This window comes from Trachurus japonicus, chromosome 10 (assembly GCF_045865225.1).
Source record: "Trachurus japonicus isolate A0001 chromosome 10, Traja_1.0".
NCBI classification, from domain to species: domain Eukaryota; kingdom Metazoa; phylum Chordata; class Actinopteri; order Carangiformes; family Carangidae; genus Trachurus; species Trachurus japonicus.
Window position 1 is genome coordinate 20,325,261 of NC_140916.1, and position 18,668 is coordinate 20,343,928.

Below are 18,668 nucleotides of genomic sequence, written 5' to 3' on the forward strand. Positions count from 1 at the left end.
TATTCAATCTCTGTGTATGTCAGCTATTGGTGTAATAACAAGGTTTCCCCCCATGTATTCCACGTACAGCACCCATTAAAATGTTTTTTAGTCAAACAGGAGGAAATAAAATCAGGCTGAAATATAGATGCATATACAGTATATGTAGACAACGCATGGAGGAAGTGGGCTGAAAGGATGTCTGGCAATGTTCACATATACACTGATCAGCTACAACCTTATGACCTCCTGCTTAATATTGTGTTTGTCCCCCTTGTGCTGCCAAATACGCAACAAAGTGCGACGCACTGTGTACTAGAACCAGCATGAACTTCTTTAGCAATTTGAGCAACAGTAGCTGGTCTGTTGGATCGGACCACACAGGCCAGCCTTCGCTCCCTACAAGCATCAATGAGCCTTGTCATCAAATTTAGCAATTCAGCAAATACTTGACACTCCTGTTTCAGATTCTCTTGATCCAGCTCCATGTATCATTGGCGTCAGTGTGGCTCTCACTCTCATCATGCTGCTGGTTGTCTGCTGCTGCTGCTGTGTGAGGATGTGCCGCCAAAGTGGACAGCCCTGAGACTGCTGCTGCTGAACCTGCTGTGCATTAGAACAGGGTGAACAACACATTAGAGCTACTTTAAACATTGTGTGTGTGTATATGTGTGTAAAAGAGTGAAAAGTCCCGCTTTTGAGATGGTACATTCTGATCTAAGAATTGCTTTGTGCTATAATATGTATCCAAATAACTCAGTTAATTATTTTGCATGAATATTCTCCATGTTGCACGTACTCAGCAGTAGGTGCAAACATCTATTTAAGACTAATCGGGCAGTTTTGCATCAGTATGAGAGCCTGCTGCATGCGTGTCTTCTTCTCCACAGGTTGTGGCTTCAACAGAGCAGCCAGACGCTCCAACTCTGCCTCTACATTCTGACCCTGGGCCACAGCTTGGAGTGAAGGAAATGACCTTTCCCTCTACTTGAAAGGTACACTCAAATTTGTGAATTCAGCTCTGTGACATCAAACGGGAAGTCTGACATGGGGGTGGGGGGCGTTTATGGGATTAAACAGTGAATCACGACTACACAGTTCGAGCTCCACACGAAGCCAAGATAGCTGTTTCTCCCCGTTTGTGTTGCAATTAAGATGAGGAAAATGCAATAGTGCCTTTGTACACACAAGCAGCCAACTTAACTAGTCATGCTGCTTATTGTGCATCTTCTTGTAGTGGGATGAAGAGTTTTTGAAATGAAAGCAGTGCCAGTCAGCCTCAAGTACGATCATTAGTAAATGTTTCAATATTCCATAACACTACACACAACAGTTGAGATGTTTTTTAACGTTTTGATAATCCATTTATGCCTTTTTTATGATTGTTGTGTGAATATAATTGGGAGTTTTAGTAAAGTGCTGAGTCTTTTTTAGAGCTTGAATCCACATCCTGTCAGTATTTTAGTGAATTTGACCGTTGCATCAGTTGAATTAAACTTTCTTGCACAGTTGTATTTGTCTTGTCTTGTTTTTATGTCCTCATAGACAATATGATGTATTTATGATTCTGTGACAGCACTTCAGCTCCACCCACTAGACATGTCCCTGCACAGCCAAAAGCTCATCCAGGCAGATACATTCCTGACACCACACCAACTGGTTCACAAAAGAAACTTGGCTGTGCAGAAGGTAAAATACGACTCAGCCTTTTGTCTGAAGAAAAAAAAAAAAAAACGAGTCATTAATCTCACTATGCTTGGGTTGTGACGGCCTGAGCCACATAGGGGGGCAAAAACACATCACCAAATAGAGTTACCAAATATAACCTAAAACATGTAGGCTATCCTTAACTTGCTTTCCATTGTGTTTCTCAATTGCAAAAAAAAGTTTAATTTAATTAATAGTTATGGACTTGAGAAACAATTTTTTATGACTTTTCAGCTCCAGTGATAATTGCATCAAAATGAGTGGAATTCAGGAAATAAAATCCAATCACTGAGGTGGTAGTACTAGAGGTAAAGTCAGGACCTAAGAAAAAAAAAAGATAATACAGCCACAATGAAATCTATCTAATCTGCCAGAGACACAATCAGTGTGAGGACAGAACAGTATGTGCAAGTTTGATGTAATTTTCTCTTTTATCTGCCTAATTATAAGGTGCGGAGCAATTAACTCACCTCAGAGGTGATTTGTTCCCACATGTCATCTTTTACACATTCAGACCTGGATCTTAATCAGCATTTACTCTGGCTTTCATCTCTGGCCACCTGACAAATTTAGGTCCCTAACATCCATTTATGAGCTCCACCACCTCCCGAGGGAAGCATCTGGTCCTTTAGTGACTCTACGTCCCATTTGTCCACCAGCATGTCACTGGCTTTGTCATGTGTCTCTGTTTTTTTTGTTTTTTTTTAGAGCTTTTTAAGAGAACAAACTGCCTGCGAACCAAAACAATGTGCTGAAAGACGCTACAGTGCTGCGGAGAAGGAATACTTTCCTGTGGTTTTGTCAGTAAAAGCTGTACCTATCAGGGTACACACTCATTTTATCTGTTATTATAAACACATGCCAGCTAACTTCATGTACATCTTCTCATACTGAGTATTTACCGATTTCAAAGGGATCACGTCAGTCACTGTTATTATTTGTGATGATGCAGAGAGGCGGTGACGCAGTTACTTTCGCTGTGGACTCATGTCCAGCCCACTTGGCCTGCTCCACTACAGTAAAAGTGAGGGAGTGAAAATGAGGGGAGAGTGAGGGAGCGAGCGGGCAGTAATGATAGCTCTGGCAATGAGGTCAGGCTGTTCCACTTGGCTGCAGTGGCAGTGGGGGTGAACATTGTTGGTGCGAACCTAAGGATCAAAAAAGCTTCCAGCTGACTGAGCAGGAGTGAAGTATCCAGAGGGAGGGAGGGAGAGAGGGAGAGAGGGAGAGAGGGAGGGAGGCCGACAAGTCAAGAGGTCACAGGTCAGCCTGGCGCTGCGGACACCACTTTGGTCACGGTGAGTTGAAACTGAGAGATCGAAAATGAGATTGGCCACTTGATGCTGGAGTATTTCAACATGTTGATGAAGAAATAACAATCTTAAGACACAGATATTTTTAGTCAGGCCAGCATCACGGCTGTTATAAAGAGTCTTGACCAGTCTGGGAAACAGTCAACAACTTTAGCTCTGCACTAAATCAGATACAGGCAAGACTGGAATCCCCAACCCACAGCACGGATCCGAATGACTCAACAGCTCAAAAGTTCAAATATTTCAACATGTATGAGATGAGCTGAGACTGAACTGCAGATGTGTGTAATTTCCTGAAAACATGATGATCTCCTCACTTTTTTTTTATCCATGAACTGCAATACAGCCCCATTTATACTTAAAGTGCTGATAAATTAATGGTGGTATGTTAACACCGTTGCAACAGCAAACGTTATACTATATGTGCTCTGTATCTACATCTTAGTATTGTGGCCTCCCATCAAAAGGTTCTGGGTTCGATTCCCGGATGTGGGGCCTTTCTAAGTAGAGCATGCATTTTCTCCTGTGTGCAGTAGGGGGGTGAATACTCTAAGTTGCCCCTTAGTTGTGTGCTTCTGAGTATTGGCCCAGTGATAGGCTGGTGGGTTGGCTCCAGCCCACTGCGCCACTCCACAGAGAGGCCGTACAGACAACGGATGGATGAAGCGTCTTCATGAAGGAAAACAAATCAAATCAATCCAGATTAAAAATCCCAGAGATTTATTTATTTGCTTAAAAGTTTGACACTCATATAGAAACCATTCATGTTACTATTTACTTATTTGATATTACCACCACCTGTGTCCATCTTTTCTCCATCCCATCACTATTCCCCTTTCCTTTTCTCCACCGCCTTTATCCGGCCCTCCAGGGAGCTCAGCCGGTTCTCCACTCCGCTCGACTTTTCAGAGGCAGAGGTGAGCAGGGTCAGCAGGACACATACCAGCACCAGGCCGGCCAGTCGGACCGCCGTGGTGTCCGCGGAGGCGGTCTTGTCGGTCACCATCAGTCCGAAAAGCCAGAGTGCCAGGGCGGTTCTCACAAACCAGAACACCCGCCTCACCACCCCAATCAGCAACCGGAGAACGATCTTCAGCACCCAGTAGCCGATAAGAGCCAACAGGCCCCACTGGGCGACGGCTGTCACACCCTCCGGAGTGAATCGGGGCAACGTCAGTGCAGCTGTGGAGGAAAGGAATCCAGTTTAGTGTAGTGTAGAGGTGTAGAGGTGTAGGTGTAGAGCAGACGTTGGCACATATAGCAACTGGAGTAAACACTGATTTATAAAGGAGTGGCAGAGAGATTGCCCTCAGGGAGAGACAGGTCTGCATATTTCCACTCACACTTGAAACTTTCATTGCCACAGATTGTTTCTTACTCCTGCAGACACTTCACAGAGTTAGGGTTCATTTGCACAGGGACATAAACAAGGATAAGCACACACACACAGGGGCCTTCATGGTACCCACCATCGAATCCTGTGACCTTCAGGATCTCTGTGACATAAACAGCGATGACGTTCAGGCCGCTGGCAGCTCCTTCAGCCAGGAAACGGATCACCATCTCAAGAAACTGTGCGCAGCGTGGAGAAAAGAAGGGTGGAGACATGTTTAACTTGGTTATTATTGTGTGAGGTAACAATGGAGAGAGGTCGCATTGTGACCGCATTAACAATCATGCAGAGAATAGGTGCGCATTCATGGACACAGTCCAGCGTGCAGGCGGCGTGGTTCATAATGCATGTGTATAAAACAGCACGACTCATTTGCAGCGACCGCTCGTACGAACTCCCAAGTGCTGCTGAGCTGCACCTTCTGAAGTGTTGTATTGTTAACTTGGACAAACAGCTGCATGAGGGACAGCTGGACAGCGCCACTTGCTATTCCTGTAATGTCTATAACCTCCCCCCAAATCTCACAGAGAGAGAGCGAGAGAGAGAGTGAGAGAGTGAGACAGTATAGCCTTGTGCAGCAAGGTCAAGGGTAGCTCAACAAGTTGGACAAGTATCTTATCTGCACCTGTTGCGCTACACACTGGCACATTAGTGAGAACTGTCCAATATGTCAGAGCATGAGTCAAGCATCTGTCACTCCACATCACCGTGAGTGTATTAGCCTACTTACAAAACACTTAATCAGTAAACGTTTACATGTTTCTATGAGGCTCACTTTCCAAACGATAAGGCCTTAATGTTCATTTTAAAGGCCACAGGTGTTTTAGATGTTGTGCTGCAGCAGCTTATAACATACAGTAGGCCTACAGTTGTATTTTGTTCATTTTTCAGCTCTTTACACTTGAAAACACTGTGATCTAACCATTAATGTATAGGCGCGCACATCCAGGTCAGGAGACCGACAGACAGGACACCTGCACACGGCCCTGACAGCTCCCAGCAAAGTTCAGAGACGTCATCCAAATATCTTGAAGAAATGTTGTCCTACTAGGTTGCATTACATTTTACTGGCAGCTCTCAGTGCGGTGTGCGTGTCCTTTGTCAACCTTTTTATCTTGAGGATGAGATACGATCACAATATGACACTTTTGCTCCATTTAACTGGAATTTCTTTGCTAGAAACGATTTCACCGAAACATTCAGATGGACTAAGGCTCTAACTTCAATTTGAGGACTTGAATAGTCAATTTCCTTTCCAAGGATCATGCACACACCCTATCTTTTGCATTCAGAGTTGCCAAATTGACTCACCGTCCAACTATTTCGGCGCACTTATCAGCTCACTAACACGTATACAGACTCGTATCACCACAAGCTCACAGGTACGGTGGCCTCACATGCAAATATCTTCACGTACAAGCACACATATGGCCAGTTCCTGACTAACAGCCATGCTTCTACTCTCTGTACTAACTAACACCACCCACATGAGCTAAACAGAGACACAGGAGAGGACTGTCAGGTCAGACTAGATGGAGAGAGACACCCAGGTTGGTTTCTTACCATGGCCCCTGTATAGACGTTCTCCTGACCAAGCAATGACTCAAGATACAACACAGCACTCTGAGGGGGGGAGAGGGAACCACAGCGGGATGGAGGCAGGGGGGGGGGGACGGGACAGAAGAGAAGTGTGTGTAACAGAAGGATGCACAGATATAAGGAGACATGAAATAAGGGCAGAGAAGATGAGGGGATCAGGAGGGAGATTAACAAGTTGAGGGGCATGAGGAGAGGAATGTGTGAAGGGTGTCGATAGGGATGAGAGTCGAGGAAGGAAAATTAGTTATCAGATACAGTGAAGCATTGATTAAGAGCAAACAGTGAAGTTAGACTACACTACAGTATATTAACAATTAAAGAAAAGAGATGAAAGTAAAGTAAAGTAAAGCCACTTCCTGGAGCAGGAAGGAGGAGTTGTTTTTGTGTAAACCATTAGTGCATCCTCCTCTTGTGTTGTAGCCTACCTCAGTAGTTGACCGCACCACGCTGGTTCCCAACACCGACTCCGCGTACCGCTGGACCTCCTGGCAGGTTCCCACGATCACAGTACGGAGGGTGACCGTCGGTGGGCTCCCAGTCCCCCCACCGCTCGGCTTGACCGGCTCGGCTTCGGCTCCAGCTCCAGCCCAGCCCAGGGTCAGAGCCAGCACCAAGACAGAGATGGTGAGGAAGGAGCGAGCCATGGCACATCCACCGCGCCCGGAGCGAGACGCACAAAAAGTCATAGTTGGGAGGTTTACGAGTAAACGGGGTGGGGGAAAAAAAAGATTGTGCTTTAAAAATATGTACTACGTGTGCACAGGTTGAAGGCTGCAGGTTGAACAGCTCGTGTTCAGTGTCTCAGACGGGATTGTAAATCACAGACTTAAAAATGGCTCCTGTTGAAAGCAGTCAGAGGTTACAGAGCGTTTTTAAATCAACATGCTCCAGCTCACAATAGAAAAAAAAGGGAAATTACAAGACTCCCCTCAACAGCTGTTCAAAATGCTAAACGCTGAGATCGATCCAAGTGTCCGGTTTGCAAATTAAGACTAAAGTGTCTTGGTATAAAAAGGAAGCACCGGCCTCTCTAAATGATCCAAGTATTTAATTATAAACTTTGGCAGCGCTGCAAATATTCACAGTAGGACCGCTCCGCTCAGTCAAGGACACTCCAGCATTTACAGTGGCTATATTTGGTAAGAACCCGTTAAAGGCTTAGATCCAGCAGTGGCCGAGACAGATGATGATGATGTTGATTCTTCAGGGCGCAGCGGGAAGTTGTGAATGAGCCTACTACAAAAAAAAAAAGACGCAGAAGCAGAAACGTTTCTCCAAAACTTTATCTCCTTTAGGCGCAAAAAGAAAACGTTGGCGGAGGCGCGGTGACGCTGAGCCGAGCACGAGTCTGTTAAAGCCTCTTATTTCTGCCCTGAGCCCCACACCAGTCAGGTTTGGACTTCCTTTGTCTGTGAGCTTGCATCAAAAGCACTAATGCGGTGGATTATGTTGCTCAATCTTTTTTTTCTTTCTCAAAAAAAAAAAGAGCCCCCAATTGTCGCCGTTCCCATATGGCACTCCCTTCCTTCTAGCGTTTCTAACGACTGTTTCCAAAGCGCGCACACGCATGCATACACGTCGGGAAGAGGAGGAGGAAAACGAAGAGGGGGAGGAGGAAGAGGAGGTCGCTGTGCACGGGGGATAAACAGAGATTTGCACACTGGGACTTGTGGTTTAATGTTCCAGGTCAAATGTTAAGAGTATTCGCAAGGTCCGACAAACAGTTTGATAATGATTAAAAATAAATAAATTAAATCAAATAGTAGGAGGAGAAGCTGGACACTGTTAATGGCAGTTTAATAATAGGAACAGCAATTACACAGCATCAAGTCAGGAGATCTGAGAGATTTCAGGACAGTTTGGAGAAAAAAAGAGGCAGATTTCAAATAAAAAAGAAAAGAAAAAAAAAGACATTCAATATATACACACATACGCACACACACACACATACACCAACATGACTCAAACTCTACTACACTGGGAGGAATGCTGCTTGCACACTGTACTAACAATTTCCTTTACACATGGGTTTGTTTAATGCACGCACGCACACACACGCACGCACGCACCACCAGATGTCCACAAACACCACAAATCTCAGCTTGTGATGCAGACTTGCAGAATCTCATGTCTCTACATTCTTCCTGCAGCCGTATCTGAAAAGGTACAGTTAAGTAGTGGATACTGGAGCTGGGGGAAAAAAAAAAAAAAAAAAAAAAAAATTAAAGCGTTCAGTTCAGAGCATCAGTGTGGCCCCATGAGGCTGGAATCGTCGAGAGGAGGGGGAGAGGAGTTCACACTGGTGGCATCCTGCAGATACACCAGGATGGGATGTTGTACACAGTCAGAGGAGGAGCGCGGTGAAGCGCCCCAGCAGTGTTTGTGCGACCGCTTATCACACCGACGCAGCTTTTAACCAATGTAAATGCGATGGAAGTCGTTGGCTCCGAAGGCGGCGTTGCATTTGGGGCACTTCCTCTGGCGCGTGTCGTAGCGCGTCTTGACGCACTCGAAGCAGAAGACGTGGAAGCACTTGGTCAGTACAGCGTCCTTCACCCGGGAGTTGCAGCAGGGACACGTTAGCCGTGCCTGGAGGGGAGAAAGAGAGAGGGGGAGGGGGAGGGGGAGAGGGAGGGAGGAAATGGTTTGAACAATTAACTGAGAAGCCAGTTTTGTCCTCAGCTGAGTGTTTCCTAACGAGTGAACACAAATATCTGGGGCAGCAGTGAAGCCGTGTGATTATAGAGACAGGACTTCAGGCTCAATTGCCCTCATGTGGTTTCACATGTGAGGAATACACCACATAATACGGAGGGAAGTCACTTCAGTGTCTGGACGTGTCATGACTCCATCAAACTGCTCATTGGTTTATTTATAAAGCAGGAGGACATTTTGAGGATACAATTAGCAAAAGGCAGTTATATAATGTGAGAAGTTCAGTCTTCTCCACTTGGTAGAAACTGGAGCTGTTTCACTGTGTTCCTGTCAAATGAGTGTGATCACACTGACATTTGGTCTCATTCAGTGGAGACGAAACGTCCAAGGCAAACTGACCCTCACGACTCCTGTTAACCTCTTTGTTCGGGGATTTTGCCACAGGGCTGTTAATTCCATTCCCTGTGGCAGTAGTGGGTCTAATCCCTGCTACTCTGATCAAGGAAACCCTGGTGAGGCTCTGTCCACATGACTGTTTTCATTTCAAAACAGTTTTAAAAAGACAATGAAAATATATAAAATGACCATTCTCACAGAGCATGCTTGAGCTTGTGTAAATCGAGGTAATCTATGCTGATAATCACTTTTCAGAAATGCGCTTATTTGTTTTCCTAAAAGTGCGTTAGATGCAAAAATGAATGAAACCGACACTACAAGATAAAGTTACAAGAATGAATGGCTTAACTTAGTACAAACACTGGAAACAGCGGGAATGTTGAAAACAAAGAGTTTTTACATCTTTTACAATCACCAAAACCTACCTTGTATTCATTAATTTCTTCATTTAGGATCTCGTCTCCATTGCTGATCTTCTCAGCTGGTTTCTTTGCCTTCTCGATCTTTCTCCTGAGTTTGGAGATGTCCTCCTGAAACACATTAAAACGGCCACAGTTGTGAATAAAAGGAGCCTGTCTTCCACGATTTATTTTGATTTCACATTTGATAATAAATACGTTAACCTTTACACCTTGAGCTTATTTGTGCCTTTGTGTTGACTTGTGTGCTGTTACCTGTGCTCGTCGGGCGTTGAAGGACTCCTTCTCTCTGGAGATGCTGTTCTCAACGACCTCCTCTCTGACCATGCTGAGCCTCTGCTGAACCTGCTCCAGCTGAGCTCGCACCTCCTCCGACAGCATCGCAGAGTCCTGAGCCTGGAGGACGACCACACACGTGCCTTTATTCATCTGCAGTGGGAAAGCCATTTTCCTCTCACACCGTACAACCGTTCTGCGTGTTACCTTGCGTTTGTTCATGTCCAAAGCTTGTGTTCGAAGTCCCAGCTCTCTCTCTGCGGTGCTGATGGTGCCCTGTAGGAGGCGCTCCTTCTCTTCCAGCTTCCTCACCACCTGCAGCTGGGCATCGACCTGAACGTAGACACAAAATAAATATTATGTGAAACGAAGATTAAACAAAAGAATTAAATATATAACACACTCACGCATTAGCAGGGCCGTTGCTAGGAATTCTGGGCCCCCTGAAAGAATACTAAAGTAGGCCCCTGCCCTCTTACATTTCCACTTTTTTTCTTAAACTATGTACGTATTATCATTTTTAATTTAGCCTACTTTGTTTTGATGCTAATGCAGCATTACTGTGAGTATTAGTCAGGGTTTTATGCAGAATAATTCAATCATACAAAGATTAGACTAGTGGAGTTTTTTGTGGGCCCTACTGGGCGCTGGGCCCCTAGAATTATCATCACCTTTCTCCCCTATACAACGGCCCTGCGCATTAGCAAAGAAAAACAGGAAACTAAGCTGAGTCATAGTTCAAACAAAGTGAGTAATACTAATTATATATCTATCACAAGTGCGTACAGGCCCCACTCTGTACGGATTAGACCTTATAGATTTGTCTGGCACCTGACCTGAGTTTTCAAAGTGAGCAGCTGGTCCGCCAGCTCTTCCTTCTCCTCTTTTAGCAGCTTGTGGATCTGGTTGGACTTGATCCTTTCACTCATCAGCTTGAAGTTTGCGTCGTCTTTTTCTCTGAGCTGCTGCATCAGGCGGATGTTCTGCTCCTGCATGTCCTCGAAGGCCTGGCCCGTCACGTCCATCTCGCTCAGCAGCGCGTCTTCCTCCTGCAGGGTGAAGTGGGAGTGTCAGAGAAACAAAAAGGGAGAACAGGGAGGAGGAGTTTGCGTACAACGACCACCGCACACACCTGTTTGGCTATGGAGAGCTTTTTGTTGAGGATGTCGATCTGCTCCTCCACGGAGCGGATCTTCCTCAGGGCCTCTTCGTCGGCCATTTTCTTGCCCTCCCTCCGTTCCCGCTCCTCCAGCTCCCTCAGCCTCTGCCGCAGCTCCTCTGCCTGGAATGAGAAAATCACCATTACTATTATGGGAATGCTATGATTAACTGATTACTGTAGACTCTTATCTGGTCAGGTGTTGCCGACCAAACAAGAATGAATCCAAGATCCAGTAAAAATATGCACACGGTACAGCAATATAATGTAATAAATGCCCTATGGGAGTTAATACGTGCACCAAGACGGTCTGTTGACTCTGTACATGAGTGTTGTGCAGTGTCAATCACCTCTGACTTGGCCTTTTTCTCTGCAGCCATCAGCTGGACTTTGTCCCTCTGCTCCTTGGGTGCTGAGCGGTACATGTCCAATAAGAGCTTCATTTCCCTCTGGGACTCCTGCGCTTTCCTACACAGCATCCAAAGTCATCAACATCCAAGGTCCAAAAATAATCCGAAACCTCTAAATATGCCCAGTTATGGTTTTGATATCAACACAAAGTAAAACATGCGAGAGAAACATGCGCTATATCAGTTTCACAGCAGTAACATGTTTTGTTTATCTGCCATTGAATGTACACAACAGTTTTCTGTTGTCTGTGAGCCAGTGCTGGTGATTCACAGAATCAAATGGACATTACAGCCAGAAAAGATGCTAAAGATTCAGATTCTGAAACCGTGGTGTCTACTGTCTACAGTATATTTAGATGTTTTTAAATGCATTAATACAGTACATATGATTACATTTAAAATCAAGTCATCATCCACTTAAATTTTAGATTCACATTGCACCTTATGACGAGGTAGGTATGGGTGAAAAACAAGACAGACACCTGAGATATCTACAATGTGACAACATTTTTCAGCTTTTAGACTGTTTTTGTAATGAGCAGTTTAATTTATATAGTTAATATATAGATGCACATGGACCACAGTCCCAGTAATCGACAAGTCACACAGTTTTTCTTCATCTACCTGGGAAAAAAAGCATTTCAAATAAAACAGCCACTTACTTGAGTTCTGTTCGGACGATCTTCAGCTGCTCCATCTCTTTCCTTTTTGACCCTCCGACCACAGACAAACGTTCCCCGGCCGAGTCGTCAGGTTGGCCACTGCTCCCCGGCTTCTCCTTCTCTTCCTTTATCATACTGCTGCTGCCACTGCTGCGGGTCGGCCTCTCTCTCTCCTTTTCCTTCTCGCGCTCTCTGTCTTTCTCCTCTTTCTTTATACTGTCCTTTTCTTTCTTTTCCTCCTTCTCTTTCTTCTCCTCTTTCTCCTCTTCTTTTAGCGTAGGCTCTGATTCCATCCCAGGCTCTGTTTTCACCGAGGCACCTGCAGAGAGAAGATGACACGGCGTGAGGAAGGAACTGTCCAATCATGGATCATAAGAACAAAGTGAAAATGAGCAAAAACAACATTTACGCAGTTCAGCACTTAAAATAAAAAATGAAGTAAGCATCACTGGTCAGTTAAGTAGGTGTTACGTTACCAATGCTGCTGGGTGTAGAGGAGCCGTTGTCAGGTTCTGTCTTAACCACAGGTTCTCCAGAGATGGCTAGGGTCGAAGGAGAGGTGGACTCGTCCTTCACGTCCATCTCTGTGCTCGACTGTGATTGGAGGATGGCATTGCCCTTTGAAGCTCGGACCTACAGAGACGATGGATAAATAAGTTGACTTTTTAGGAAGCTACCACTTTCCTTCTTAATTTCCAATATATTATACCACGTGTTATTATTAAAGGGATGGTTCAACATTTTGGCAAATTGGCCCATTGCCATAATCCTTATAGTTTTAGGAATAGTTCGTTACCTGTAATTGTCGGTGCAAGCAATTTTTAGAACGGCGGAGCAGAGCCATGAGCTACACTACGGAGGCTAATGGGATGTCTTGGTTTCCCTCATCAAAATCATCAAATACACAATCCAACAACTCCAAAACGCTCTGGTGGACAAGTTGTGACCTGCACATTCACCACGCTATGAGATAATAACAACGTTACGAGACAGAGTTGTTTTAGAGGTAAATACAGAGACTGCGTAACGTTCTGTTATTATCTCATAGCGTTGTGAATGTACAGGTCACAACTTGTCCACGAGAGCGTTTTGAAGTTGTTGGATTGTGTATTAGATGAGTTTGATGAGGGAAACCAAGAAATCCCATTTGCCTCCCATTTGCCTATAGGGATTATGGGCAATGGGCCAATTTGCCAAACCGTTGAACTATCCCTTTAAAGTCCCACAAAGATTCTTGTTCAGGAGCTTCTTTCCTTCCTGTTCTGACGCACCTGGTTGAGTTCAGCTTGTGTCTCTCTCAGCCTCAACTTGTATTTCACTACTTCTCCCTTCATCTGCTGGTTGTGGGTTTGCAGTGTGCTGATCAAGTGGCGCATCTCTCTGTTGATAGGACCTGAGACGAGGAGACGGCCAGAGGAACAACAGGAGGGAGAAGGAGAGAATAAACATTACACATTAGGACTCTGATGTGAATCAAAGCTCTGGTTCATGAATCTTGTCGCTATTATAAACCACAGCCTGGTGGTTACCTGCTTGTTCGTTGGCGGCGAGAGTCTGTTCAAATTCAATGCGCAGCATCTCGTATTCCTTCCTGACCTGAGCCAGAGTGTCCTCCAGCTGAAACACCTCTGTGCGAACTTTCCTCTGCAGAGTCACCTCATCATTCTGCACAGAGAGAGAGAGAGGAAGTAAGAGTGAGATGGGAGCGAAGGTTCCACAGATCGACACCGACACGTACGCGAACACACACATCCTTTACCTCCATGTGCTCCAGCTGACGAAGGCGTGCCGTCCTGGTGGTGCCGAGGCGAGCGCGCGTCTCGTCTAATTGAGCTTTGAGGATCAAGGACTCGTTGTAGAGGACAGAAAACTGAGACTGCAGACAGCGATACTCTGATGAATCTTTCACCACACCCTCTGCTCGACTCATCAGCTCCGCCTGAGAGGAAGGAAATAGAGGAGAAGACCGTGACCAAAAAGAAATTATGTGTATCAAGAAAAGTGCTGAATAATGATCTTTTCCATGTAAGGGTTGCTTGAGACATTGACACTGACAGCGTGTGTGATGAGTGATGAGTACCTTCATGCTGTTGTTGTCCTGGTGAACGGTTTGCAGGTCCTGCTGGAGCTTCTGCAGCTCCGTGAGACGGTTGTCTGCCAGCTCGCGGTTCTCCTCCAACTCACTGTTCATTTCCTCAAACTGTTACCAGGATGGAAGAGGGGAGAAGATTAAAACTGAAGGGTGTTGAGGGAAAGTGTAAAAACTATTGAGTTTGTTGCCGTGTCTAAACCACCAGAATTATGAAAAACATAACAGCCCCTACCTTTCTCTTGTTGATGGTAATGGTCCCACATACACTGCTGGCCTCCCCACACACCTTGTAGCCTTTGCTGTTCACCTATGGTGCACAGAAAGTGTTATAACATGCTTCAACACGCACAAATCGACACTTTGCACCGACACAACACTGCGATTGACTCATAACGCCCAACAGAAATCCTCATCATCCTCCTCACCCTCTCCAGTATCTCACTCAGGTGGGCATTCAGTCGGTTTTCCCTGCGGCGGATCTTCTCCATGTCCCACTGGAGCTCCTCGATTAGGACCTGCAGCTCGCTCACACGCTGGTCGGCTTTGTTCGCTGCACGACCCAGGGGCCGGGACTGGGAAAGACAAGAAGACAAGGGGATGATGAGTGGTGGAAAACTCAAACCAAGGTAAAAAGGTTTGTGTCTCTTACAGATGACAGAAATGCCTGAGGACCTACTTACTCACCTACTCACTCCAACCTATTCCATCTTTTTGCACAACCTTTATTCAGTGTTGTTTTCTTAAATGTTGTACATTTAATATTTGCAATTGTTTTATTTTACTGATGTTTTGAATGTTGCTTATTGTATGTCTCTTGTATTTTGTTTGGATGTTGTTCATTGATGATTTTATTTTGATGCTCTCTTCTGTAAAGTGTCCTTGAGAGGCTTGGAAGGCGCTTTTTAAATTAAATTAATTATTATTATTATTAGCATTTTTAACTCATAGTTTGGTGTGTTGGTGTTGACCATTTTGACAGAAAATAAGGTGCGACACGATCCGTACCTCGCTCGTCATGTGACTGTGCTTCTGCTTGAGGTCTTCAGTCAGCTGTTGCAACCGCTCATTTTCACTGGTCAGGAGGGCGTTCAGTTTATTCGCTACCTGCCACAAACCGCTCTCTGGCAGGAAAAGCAACAACAACATCACATGTTATGAGTGCAAACACATAAACTGAAGATGTAATCAATTTTCCTACTTTTTCCTCGTCTTGCCACCTGCACCTTCTTTTCTCTCACCTGTTCCAGTGTCCAGGTCTGTCTTCAGCTGGTCCACGGTGCGCCTCAGCCCCTCGCAGATCTCCACCACTCGATGAGCCTGTTTCTGACTGGACTCCACTCTCACCTGGAGCTCGGCCTCCATCTCCTCGCTGCTGCTACTCGCCAGTGTTGCCAGGAAGGAGTTGGATGTCTCTCCCTGGTGGCCTTGGTGACAACAGAAGGAAAGATGTTTTTTTTCTACGAACATTTTTGCTTTCAAAAGCATAATTGTGCATCAGTTGTGTCCTAACCTCTGTCCTTAGCTCTCTCCTGGTTGGAGTCGCCATCGGGCTCTGGTGTTTCTGGCTTCAGGCTCCGTCCGTCGCCTGCTGGAGATTTCTCAGGTTCGCTGCTTGCTTGTTCGTAACGCCTGATTGTGAGTTGAACATTTTCATCAAACTGAGAATGAGAGAGAGAATGAGAGAAGATGTCAACTTTTTGATGATAAACAGGACTGGAGCTAACAATGTTTTGTTCCCATGTCTGAGCTCAGTGAACTCACCTGGTTCCAGTATCTGTTGAGGATCAGCAGACTGGCATCGTCTGTGGCCTGCCGGGTCTCCAGTCTCTCAATTCTCTCTCGCAGCTCATCCTCAATCACCTGCAAGACAAAACAGTTCAGATGTTACCCGTTTTCGGAGAAAGAGCAAGTTCAGCTTCAGCATGTTGTGCTGCTTTGTCAACAAAGAGTTGATTTACCTGTCTTTGATCAAGAGATTCTCCCAACTTTCTGTTCTTAGCCTGGAGAGCTTTGATGTCTTGTTCTTCCTAAAAAAAAAAAAAACACAATCAGTTTAAACATGGTGATACAACGCAAGAGCAAAATACATAATCCCAAATGTCATACAGACAGTTTGGTGGATAATAAAGAGCAGCTCACCGAGTTAGACACCCCTCCTAGCTTGATGACAGTCTCCACCGCGGTGCTCCTCCCGGCGGCGGCGCTGACACCGGGACCTCCGTCTTCTCCCTCCCGCTCCCTCCGCTTCTCTAGGGGGGCACCGGAGGACGAGGAGCCGCCGCTGGGGTCGGCAGGACGCTTCAGTCCCGACATCCTCAGACTCCTGAAACAAACAGAGACATTAATAAACGAGACTGTGTGGACATCTGGCCCTTGTCGAGCAAGGCGAGCTACTGTCTGCTGGGTATACAACCCGCTAAGGGCCCAACACAACTGCTTTTGTATTTCTTCGGGATCTTTATTATCCCTAGACGTGAGTGAGACAAAGAAAAAGCCCTGAAATTGAGCTGTTGTCACATTAGAAACGCTGAAACAAGCTGATTCAGTCAGCAGCAGCAGCAGCAGCAGCAGCGGCAGGCTAGCGTTAGCCGCTTGCTAACGTTAGCTTAGATGTCGTTGATGCTCGTTAAGAACCGACTCTGACTCGACGCGTCGATGCATTTACTTTTTAATTTTGTCAGCAACAGCAGCGTCGAGTCGAGGTCTTACCGTGTTTAATGGTAAGAGTTTGGTGTTACTGAGTGAATCTGTCTCTGGATGTTGATGTCGCGGCGGCTTTGCCTCTCGGAAACGGAAGCGGTGACGCGCTGATCGGAGCGACGTCCAGCCGAGCGCACTGCGCCCCCCGCTGGGCTGGAGGGGAACGACCCCCACTCCGCTCAGAGGCCACAGACCTCTGCTGCTGCCTAGCTGCTGCCTAACCAAAGTTAAAGGAGCATTATCGCAAATACAGCAGCAATAGCAATAAAAAAAAAACTGAAATATGCAATAAATAGGTCGAGGGGAGCCATAACTATATGTATCCAAAATATAGCCAACAGTGTACTAGTGTCTGTCGAGCAAATGCAGAATTTATTTTTGTTATGAGACAAGCCAGTCGCTCTTCTTGAACGGCATGCTATGTAGGATGTTTACTTCAGATACGCTGCACCACCGGCTCCATCTAGTGGCCAAACAAATAATTTTAATTTGCAATAATGCTCCTTTAAAGAGGAACTATGCAAGATTTTTTTTACTTAATTCAACAGCTTCGTAGCAGTTGTGATTGTTAAATAGGAACTATGCAGGCTTTTTAAAAAAAAACTTTGATTAAGCAGCTTTGGAGTAATTGTGATGTTTTAATAAATGCAATAACTTGTTACGAGGGTCTAGCGTCTCTTGGCTGAAAACCAACCTTGCAAGATCAGCACTTCCGACCCAGTTCCCTGTGTCCCATCTTGTCGTGGCAGCACTGTGAGACAAACGCCCGTAACCCGTAACCTCTTGTTCATGACAGATAAGACTACACAAATATACACATCGTAACGCGTAGGCCTATAACGTTATCCGCCACTCTATGGATTGCTTTCTCACACATGACAAACACATGACCGGGAGGAGGGTTAGCAAAACAGCGGAAAAGCGAACAGACTTGCATAGTTCCCCTTTAAATGACTTGTTACGGGGACAATGAAGGCTCTCTGCTCACACAGATCCATGGATATATGGAAGTTGCAGTGCTCAGGGAGATTGCAGCAACTATCAAGCAACCAAAAATAATCAAATTAACATTCCTGTGGTGCTGTCTTTTTATAATTTACTTTACATACTTTAGGGGCAGGCAAACGCGTCTTGATGTGTTGCATATCCGGACTCTCCCTCTCTGCCTCTCAATTCTTATATAAAAAGGGAGTCATGGGCAGAGACTGAACTCTGATCAGCAGTATTAAAAAGTACACTGCACCAGGTGCAGAGTCCAGGTTGTGTAAAAAACACACTAGTCATTGTTTGTGAGCTCCTCCAGCCTGTTGGTTGAAATATCCCTATCTGGTCTCTCGTGGACTGATGTTTTTTGGCCCATTTTCAGCAATTGATCTGAGAACTGTTTATGCATGACGTCTTTGACAAGTGATGTGACGCATAAGGCAGATAAACAAGGTAGCATGAAAAAGCTGTTTTTTTTTCTCCAGTTCTTGTTGATGGAAAATAATTTGAGTCTGATAAATGAAACATTGTCCTACTTTAGGACGTAGAACATAATATTGAATAAAGAAAAGCACTTCCCATCTATAAAATTTCAAATTAACATGACTCAAGTCAATTCATGGCAATTAGGTTACATAATATTAAAAGATCAGCAGGCCTAGATGTGTTTCCTTTTTTAATGCACTGATTCCTTATCTTTTTTCTTTTTTTTTTTTTTTTTTTTACTTTCACTAAGTAGGCTATATAGTTTACGTTGGAAATAAAAGAGATTGTACAAGTAGCCTATTTACAGTAAAGTTTATAGTAGGCTAAGTTATGGCCCCGCATATCTTCTGCTAAGATGTTTGTGAACAGGAATGTGTGAATGCTTCCTGGTCAGATAAAATAAACACACGCATTGTCATATGCAACTATAACCCAAAC

General features: G+C 45.1%; 2 protein-coding genes across 3 annotated transcripts; both read right to left on the reverse strand.

Moving 5' to 3' along the window:
• Positions 1-3,696: 3,696 nt before the first annotated feature.
• LOC146979899 (uncharacterized) lies at positions 3,697-7,537 on the reverse strand. Of its 2 annotated transcripts, XM_085789925.1 has the most exons (4): positions 6,417-7,537; positions 5,956-6,015; positions 4,469-4,571; positions 3,697-4,181 (listed from the first exon to the last, which is right to left on the reverse strand). In XM_085789925.1, the coding sequence occupies exons 1-4, from the start codon at positions 6,675-6,677 to the stop codon at positions 3,826-3,828; spliced, it is 780 nt and encodes a 259-aa protein (XP_085646051.1). In that variant the 5' UTR covers positions 6,678-7,537; the 3' UTR covers positions 3,697-3,825. The 2 variants fall into 2 exon arrangements, with proteins under 2 accessions (XP_085646051.1, XP_085646052.1); XM_085789926.1 differs by lacking the exon at positions 5,956-6,015.
• A 234-nt stretch (positions 7,538-7,771) lies between these two features.
• On the reverse strand, positions 7,772-16,852 carry rnf20 (ring finger protein 20, E3 ubiquitin protein ligase). Its single transcript, XM_085789924.1, has 22 exons — positions 16,770-16,852; positions 16,200-16,383; positions 16,019-16,087; positions 15,822-15,920; positions 15,571-15,718; positions 15,299-15,484; positions 15,066-15,181; positions 14,486-14,632; positions 14,293-14,367; positions 14,049-14,168; positions 13,728-13,907; positions 13,498-13,633; positions 13,240-13,361; positions 12,445-12,601; positions 11,969-12,287; positions 11,247-11,364; positions 10,870-11,019; positions 10,574-10,786; positions 9,945-10,070; positions 9,717-9,857; positions 9,468-9,572; positions 7,772-8,580 (listed from the first exon to the last, which is right to left on the reverse strand). Exons 2-22 carry the CDS (start codon positions 16,371-16,373, stop codon positions 8,404-8,406), a joined length of 3,078 nt encoding a protein of 1,025 aa, XP_085646050.1. The 5' UTR covers positions 16,374-16,383; positions 16,770-16,852; the 3' UTR covers positions 7,772-8,403.
• Between the last annotated feature and the right edge of the window lie 1,816 nt (positions 16,853-18,668).